The sequence below is a fragment of the Etheostoma cragini genome, chromosome 6 (assembly GCF_013103735.1).
Source record: "Etheostoma cragini isolate CJK2018 chromosome 6, CSU_Ecrag_1.0, whole genome shotgun sequence".
Classification (NCBI taxonomy): Eukaryota; Metazoa; Chordata; class Actinopteri; order Perciformes; family Percidae; genus Etheostoma; species Etheostoma cragini.
In genome coordinates, this window is record NC_048412.1 from 28403616 (window position 1) to 28412381 (window position 8766).

Sequence of the window (8766 nt, forward strand, 5' to 3'; positions counted from 1 at the left end):
TGGTAAAGATCGCTTAACCCCCCCCCCTCTTCCATCCAGAATGAGCCACTTAAACAGCACCTGACACCTATAGGCATCCGTCTGTGGTAGTGAGACCTGTTATACCACTCAGACCCTTGTGTTGTCTTCCCATCAACCATGAAAAAAACATGGTTTTGGTCACTTTTTTGGACATTAAGTCCAAGTTCAAGACCTTTCATGTGTCCCCGAGGGGTGATTAATTTTGCTGCAGTAGCAAAGAAGTTGACACACAGCACATGACAACAAAGACGTCAACATTGATTAAAAAATACAGGATCAGACCAGATGGGGAAATAAATACAACAGTAAAAGTGTAAGTCCAAGTGTCTTATATGGAGACGTTACCTATTCTTTAGAGTTAAGCAGAGAGATAGCAGAGGGTACGAAGGAGAGTTTATATCCATTTGTTTTGGCAAACAAACAATAAAAAGCATGAAATGTTGAAAACGGTAAAATGAGAAAAGGTTACATAGAAACAGGAGGAGGAGAGGGAAACTGTCACACCACTGCTACGTAATAAAGCCATTTTACACAAATAGGTTTTAGAAAGCAGATGGAACATTTTCCACCAGAGTTCTGTTGCAGAAAGGGCTTATTAACTGTATGAAAACGGCTGTTTCCAAAACCTTTTTTTTTTTTTAAGATAAGGCAGAAGAGAGACTGGTCTAAAATTGGACAACGCTGTGGGGTCAAGATGGGGATTCTTAAGTAGGGCCTGACCCCGGCAGATGAAAACTGAAAGCCCAAAAGAGATGATGAGATCCAAGGTGAAATAATCCGTTAATGCTCATTTTTTTCACTGTGATTCTCACTCAGTCGCTGTCTGCCGTTGCAGGTGAAATCATCGAAGGCAAACGGGCAAAGAAGACGGTCGAGAGGCTCGATTTACAGGCGCCGAAGCAGAAGGAGAAGCTCAAGACCGGAGATGGTAACCACGATCTCTGCATCTCATATTAACAGTGTAGGAGTATTTGTCATTTAAAGGTCCCATGGCACTTATACCTCCCCTTTCTCTGCTTTGAAGTATTTAACTATTCCTCAAAAGGAGGAGAGGGTGGAGGGACACCCTAAGGAGAAGCTCATTGGGGGACCACTAAGGTCTATATAAAGAGACTTCAGATACAGTATTAGGGACCACTAAGGTCTATATAAAGAGACTTCAGATCCAGTATTAGGGACCACTAAGGTCTATATAAAACCACCATGTCATGGGACCTTTTTATCCATTTTCCCATCGCGTGTGTGAGAACCGTCCCCTTGTTTGTTTCAGGTAGCGGTGATAAATTAGGAGACATTCCTCGCATCGGCTTCAAGATCAATAAGATAAAAGCAGCCGACCTGAAACCTCTTCACGCCATCCTGTTCGACAGGCAGGGAAAGGTACAAACTCCTCCTTTTTTATGTATTTCTGGGAGTTGTAGTCCTTTTTTTGTGTTGTTTTTCACAATTCATTTGTACTACAGTGAGACCAAACATGGAATTAAACATGGACGTGGGGGTTAAGTTTTTAGTCATAAGGTTATAATTCATGTTAAAAATCACTATGGAAAGAACATAAGTGTAAGAGTCATATCCAGAATAATGTTCTGAGTCAGGAATACATGTTTATCTCAGGAAATAAGGAAAGGACGCTGATTTCAGGTGGAAAACATGGAACTTGGACCATTTTGTCTTCTTGTAAAAATGTGAAATGGGTCAATTTGACCCAAATACCACACAAGGGTTTAGTCTTTCAGATTTTGGTCTGGAATTCCAGGCTACATATTTATACTAATATTTCTTCTTTGAGGTGACGTCTACTGCTTCCTGTGAAATGTACACGGCCTAAATGTTGCCTCGTGAATGCAGCAACAGAATTTTCTGAGTTTTGGGGACGTGAAGTTGCAGCGAGAAGGTTTTGAGATCGAGTGGAAGGAAAATACCGACGTGAATATCAAGATTAAGGGAGTTGGAGTCAGTTTACTAGTGTTAAAAATGACTGTATGTTGTTTGTTCTTTCACCAGATGGCCCTGTTAAAGAAGAACTTGCGTCTGTTCAACGGTTTTCCTTTTGATGCCGACAGCGAACAGTACACCAAGAAACGGGAAAAACTCCTCAAGTAAGTCTCTGAGCGGCCATGTTTCTCCTTTTCCTGCTTCACGTGGAATCAGAGGATCGAAAGATGGAATTTGGGGTCCTAATGGGATTGGAGACCCGGCTCTGGTGGTGTTTTTAACCCTTGTGTTGTGCTCGGGTCAAATTAGACCGGTTTACAAAAACTTTCTATATCAGAAAGAAGGTTGAAAAACACTACAAAAAAGCAGCAAAATCATTCTTGTTTTAAATGCTGAAAAAGTGACAAAATCGGGAAAAGTGACCAAAAAAAAAATCAAAAACACTAGAAAAAGGACAAAAACGTTTTTTCTATTAAAAAAATTGACAAAAACGTTTAAATAAAACTGGAAAAAGGGACAAAAAACAGAAATAGAACTGGAAAAAGGGAAAAGAAATAGTAAAAAAAGAAAAGAAAAAATTACTAAAACATAATTTTTAAAAAAATGACTAAAACATAATTTTTAAAAAGGGACAAATACGTTTTTAAAAAACTGGAAAAGGGGACAAAGAAATTGTTTTAAAAAAAAAAATACTGTTAAAGTGGCAAAAAATAGGAATACAATTGACACAAACGGTGAGAAAAGTGTAGAAAAAGAAGAACAAAATGTTGAAATTTCAACCCACAAAAACACAAAGTTGCAGGTCGACGTGAAGACGACACGAGGGTCAAACCACGGCGAGATAAAATATACGCGTAGCGCCATTTGCATGAGTTTAAGGATCATATTTGGATTATTTGTGTTTATTTGTGCTGATCAGGGCCGCTGATTTCCTCACGTCTAACCAACAGGAATTAAGATATTTATCTCAAAATCTCCTCTTTTTTCTCGTTCAAATGACACAGGTACGTGTGGAAAGCTTTTATTAAGGCACTGTAGCAAGGCATTAGTGAATGTTGACAGATGAGCGCATCAGCGCACGTTAATAACCTGTTTAATAATATCACCTGGCGGAGCAAAAAGCCTTCTCCAGGGAGACATTATGTCTGATGTCGGACACTTCCAGCGCAACTTGAAGTACACATTGTTCAGATTTTTAAATGCAATAAACGAACAAAAAATATGCCGAAATAACAACATCGTGATGCAGATTCCTAAAAAACTCTGAATTGATACTTAGCTTGTTGTCTTGCGGACGGACCCGACAAACAACTCTTAAAATGCTTGTTTTCTGGATGGAGTTTGGTTTGATCAGCGCTCTGCTAACAATGGAGATGCTCCATAAACACAACAACAGAGAGATAATTTCAGAGATTAACATGTAGTCAAACTTCCCTGTTTACTTTTCCCAAAGAGAACTTCTTAAACACCGATCGGCTTTTTGTGACACGTCTACGCGCGGATTTCTCGCTCAAGGTCAAATGTTTTGACCTTTGTGTCCTCTCGCCGTGACTTTGCGTTGACGTTGTTTTGGACAACCTGAAGACAATAAGCACTGATTTTATTTTTTATTTTCCTTCATTGCAGGAACTCTAACTTCACCAACACCAAACTGAAGGTTGTCTGCGATGTTCTGGATCTGGAGAAGAAAGGAACCCAGGCGGATCTGGTGGACCGGATCCTGACGTTCCTCATTGAACCTAAAAACAGCGGGAAGGTGTGTGTGTGTGTGTGTGTGTGTGTGCATATATGTGCATATATGTGTGTGTGTGTGTGACTCCACATCGTGATTATAGGTCTTAAATTTCATTAATAAAGGTCTTAAAAATGTCCTAATAATATAGATAAAAGATCTTGAAGATCCCTCTCCTTAACCATCATGTCGTCCTCATGTTGTCCTCATGCTGTCTTCATGTTGCCCTCATGGCGTCTTCATGTTGTCCTCATGTCGTCCTAATGATGCCCTCATGTCGTCCTCATGTTGCCCTCATGTCGTCCTCATGTTGCCCTCATGTTGTCCTCATGTTGTCCTCATGTTGCCCTCATGATGCCCTCATGTTGTCCCCATGTCGTCTTCATGTTGTCTTCATGTCGCCCTCATGTTGCTCTCATGTTGTCCCCATGTTGTCCTCATGTTGTCCCCATGTCGTCTTCATGTTGTCCTCATGCTGTCTTCATGTTGCCCTCATGTTGTCCCCATGTTGCCTTCTTGTTGCCCCCATGTTGTCTTCATGTTGTCCCCATGTCGTCTTCATGTTGTCCCCATGTCGTCTTCATGTTGTCTTCATGATGTCTTCAATTCTTCAATTCAATTTTATAGCATTGTAAAACAAATGGAAGTGTTTTTGAAATAGTATTGAGTAAAAGTTGACATATTCCAGTCTGTGATTATCATCAACATCCATTCCTTTAATTTTAGTCTCAATAATTCCTAATTTCTGCTTTTCTAACTCAAACATATATAATATATATATAAAAACAGGTATAATTTCCTATAAATGAGGTTTATTGACCATAAATTCCAAAAATAACTGGAAAACTAAAGTTAATAAGTTAGTGTTACGTAGCGTTAAATGTCAAAAAATGTGACACACATTGAAAAAAACATAAGAAAAAGTTAAAAACATTGATAAAAAGCGTCAACAAAATAAACTGAAATTCAACAAAATTATTGATTTTCAGTTTTAAGGGAAGTTCTTCATTCCCGCTGTTTGTGTTTCGGCAGCGTCTGCCCGTGAAGAAGAAGAGGAAATCGAAGAAGAAACTCTCCGGCGACGACTCAAAGTCCAGCGCCAAGAAGAAGAGCAAACCCAAACCCAGGAGCTCGTCCTCCAGTCCCAAGAAGTCCAAAACCGGGAGCAAGTCCAAAGCCATCGTCATGGACTCCAGCAGCGACGAGGAAGACGACGAGGAAGACGAGAAGGCGGCGGCTTCGGCCGAGGCCGAGGGGTCGGACGCCGAGGACAAACCATCGGACAAAGAAGAAGAAGAAGAGCACTCCGACAAGTCTGAGGAGGAAGATGAAGATGAAGAAGAAGAGGAGGAGGAGGAGGAGGAAGACGATGATGATGAGGTGAGGTTTTCTAGGCTGAATGCAAAATTAGGAACTACTTTTTCTGGATAAGCTCCAAATAAACCACCTGGATCTTTGACTAACCCTCGTGTTGTCTCCACCTCCGGGACCCACTTATTTGGGGTTTTAAAAACTGAAATAAGATTTTACTTCATCATTTATCAACAAATATCATCTTTATCTCCATTTCCAGCAGCTGAGATAACATCTATGTTTAGGGAATGCATCAGTCTCTACTAGCACACTATTAAACATGGAAGTGGGGTTTGTTTTGTGTCATAAAGTTATAATTCATGTTAAAAATCCACTATGGAAACAACATAAGTGTCATATCCAGAATAATGTTCTGAGTCAGGAATACATGTTTATCTCAGGAAATAAGGAAAGGACGCTGATTTCAGGTAGAAAACATGGAACTTGGACCATTTTTCTTCTTGTAAAATTAGGAATGGGTCCATTTGACCTGAATATAATAAAAGGGTTAAGAAAACCCCGAGGGGTTTATAGAGGGATACTCATCTAAGGAAGAGAGGAATAATACAGACAATGAACAAGTGTCCTAAACAAAAAGCAACTGAATTAAAAATAAATGTAATAATAAATTACAATCACTTAGATAAAATCCCTAAAATAACTGTAAAACTAAAGTTAATATGTTAGTGTTACGTAGTGTTGAAAACGTAAAAAAAAAAGTGACAAACGCTAAAAATAAAAACTCAAAAGTGTTTAAAAAGGATTTCTCAAAAAGTGTTGGAAAAGTTAAAAAATCGATAAAAAGTGTTGATTTTCTATTTCGACGGGAAGACAACACGAGGGTTAAATATTTTAGATTTTTCAGGTAGAAAAAAGATAACTTGAAAAAAAAATTGAAATGGGTCAATTTGACTTAACACAAGGGTTAATGAAATAATTGATTCATTATTTAAGTAATTTGTCAAGAAATGCACCGAAAAATTTCTTACGTTCTTTTGTTTTAATGTGACAAAAACTGAAAAATCTTTGTTTGATCAGTGAATAAAATAAGAAGTAGTGCTACGATATCATCACGATATTTACACCACGATACGACATTATTGCGATTTTTGAACATATTGCAATATTCTGCGATATATTGTAATTTATAACCTTTCTTCCATCTTCTAATTTTTCCCCAATTTCAAATGACGTCCCCCAAAAAGGAAACTTTTCAACATCTGTTTCATCTAAAAAGATTTTTTTGATTCCTTACAACGTTCTTCGGGTAATTTTAATGATTACTTTCATTGAATTTTTTTGGGGTGTTTTATTAAATCTTATAGCGTGTATACCGTCTCAACATCCTCTGATCTTAACTTTTAGTCAAAATAATTCATAATTTCTGCTTTTTTAACTAAAAACGTATGTATAATTTGATATAAATGAGGTTTGTTGACCATGAATTCCAAGAATTAGTGTAAAGCCTGTTATAAAACCAGCTCAGGATAAAAAAAAAAAAAAAAACAAAGCTGGATAAAGTGACAAATAAATCAGAAAAATATGACAAACATTGGAAAATAAAAAAATAAAAAAACAATTTTGACCGGGAAGGGCAAGTTCACGGTTAACGGGAAGAAAGCTTTAAGCTGTTCCTTTGTGATTCCTAATAAGAAATGCTAATAAATCATCTGGTTGCCTTCTTCTTTTCACTCAGTCTGCATTCCAGTTTTTAACCCACAACCATTTTGTTCCAGTCTCCCAAATCCAAGTCCGGCCGAGGGAAGTCTGCTTCCAAGAAGTCGGCGCCGGCGAAAAGGCCGCGGACGCCGGCGAAGAAGACGGCGCCTCCTCCTAAAAAGAGAGCGAAGAAAGAAGAGTCGGACGCGTCGGAGTCGGACGCCGACAGCGAAGCCGAGGAGAAGGTAACGCTCGGGTTGAAAACCTTAAACACGTTTTAAAACCCTGGTCCACTGGTCCCAGTGCTAAAGAGTTAGAGAGAGAGAGAGAGAGAGAGAGAGATCTAAATTATTAGAGTTTAGGTGATGTGTCGTTTTTTTCAAAAATCTATATAATCATGTATAGTGATTTATACCCATAACAGTTAATAGTATTTTATTTTTTTAGCATATTCCAGAGTGTTTTTTGTGTGTTATATTATAAAAACCGTAAACACGTTTTTAATGGTAATAAATGGGTTTTAACATGCTCCCTGTGTGTGTGTGTGTGTGTGTGTGTGTGTGTGTGTGTGTGTGTGTGTGTGTGTGTGTGTGTGTGTGTGTGTGTGTGTGTGTGTGTGTGTGTGTGTGTGTGTGTGTGTGTGTGTGTGTGTGTGTGTGTGTGTGTGTGTGTGTGTGTGTGTCTCCACATCGTGATTATAGGTCTTAAATTTCATTAATAAAGGTCTTAAAAATGTCCTAATAATATAGATAAAAGATCTTGAAGATCCCTCTCCTTAACCATCATGTCGTCCTCATGTTGTCCTCATGCTGTCTTCATGTTGCCCTCATGGCGTCTTCATGTTGTCCTCATGTCGTCCTCATGTTGCCCTCATGTCGTCTTCATGTTGTCCTCATGATGCCCCCATGTTGTGTGTGTGTGTGTGTGTGTGTACGCGCGCGCGTGCGTGCGCGCGTGTGTGTGCGCGCGTGTGTGTGCGTGATATTGTGTCTTTTCTTTTAAAGAATCTATATAATCATGTTTTGTGATTTGCACCCAATACTAATAATACTAATTGTTTTTGGGTTTTTTTACGTTTAGCATAATCCAGAGTTTTTGGGACGTTATTATTGACACTGAGTTTTTTGCAGTTTTGTTGTTGTTTTTTGCAGATTTCTTTTGGTCCTTTATTTAAAGCTTTGCAACGTTCATCTCTCAGATGTCACAATCTCAGATTGGGATGTTGTTGTTGTTGTTGTTGTTGAGCTGATTGTCCTACAGCCCAAAAAGAAGAAACCCCTAGAAGTTAATAGTATTTAATATTTTTTTAGCATATTCCAGAGTGTTTGGGACATTATTATTATTATTATTATTATTTACACTGATTTTTTTTTTTTTTTGTGCAGTTTTTTAGTTTTTTGCGGTTTTCTTCCGGTCTTTTTCTTTAAAGCTTTGCAACGTTCAGCTCTCAGATGTCTTGTTGTTGTTGTTGTTGTTGAGCTGATGTTTTGTCCCACAGCCCAAAAAGAAGAAGTCGACTCCAGCCAAACCCGCCGCCAAAACCAAGAAGGCCGACAGCAGCAGCAGCAACAGGAAAAACACAAACACAGGTGAGGTCATAATAATAATAATCAGGGCTGCACGGGTAAATACAGATATTACTTTAATATTGAATATTTACCTGATGGATACCTGCTGAGCTTTATTAACCCTCGTGTTGTCCTCCAACCTCCAAAAAATTAAAAACTAACACTTTTTTCCACAAGTCTGGAGTTTGGCTAAAGAGTAGGGATGAGTACAGCATTAGGCTCGTTCGAGATGAACTGCGCCTCGCCTGTAAAGTGGACGAGAGCAGGCGGCAGCAGCGGGGGCGGGGACAGAAAGCTGCGGGAAAGTCGGACAGTTTCCAGCCGATTCCAGCCGCCTTCAGACTGGACAGGAAGTGACATAAACACTGTGGTGCGATTCCGATTTAATAAAATATAATCAGACCCACATACCAGCTGGTCCACAGTCTCCAGTTGTTTTGATTATGAAAGAGTAGCTGGCAAAGTGCTCTACATGAGATCTGTTGCTGATTTTAATGA

General features: G+C 38.9%; 1 protein-coding gene across 1 annotated transcript in view; it reads left to right on the forward strand.

Annotated features, from left to right (window-relative positions):
• Positions 1 to 804: 804 nt before the first annotated feature.
• dek (DEK proto-oncogene) overlaps positions 805 to 8766 on the forward strand; it is a gene marked incomplete at its 3' end in the record, with an annotated part of 28335 nt that continues 20373 nt past the window's right edge. The window contains exons 1-7 of the mRNA XM_034873636.1: positions 805 to 949; positions 1292 to 1401; positions 2026 to 2120; positions 3583 to 3712; positions 4721 to 5068; positions 6778 to 6945; positions 8199 to 8299. Coding sequence (XP_034729527.1) covers positions 805 to 949; positions 1292 to 1401; positions 2026 to 2120; positions 3583 to 3712; positions 4721 to 5068; positions 6778 to 6945; positions 8199 to 8299 — 1097 coding nt within the window. The remainder of the gene's footprint in view (positions 950 to 1291; positions 1402 to 2025; positions 2121 to 3582; positions 3713 to 4720; positions 5069 to 6777; positions 6946 to 8198; positions 8300 to 8766) is intronic.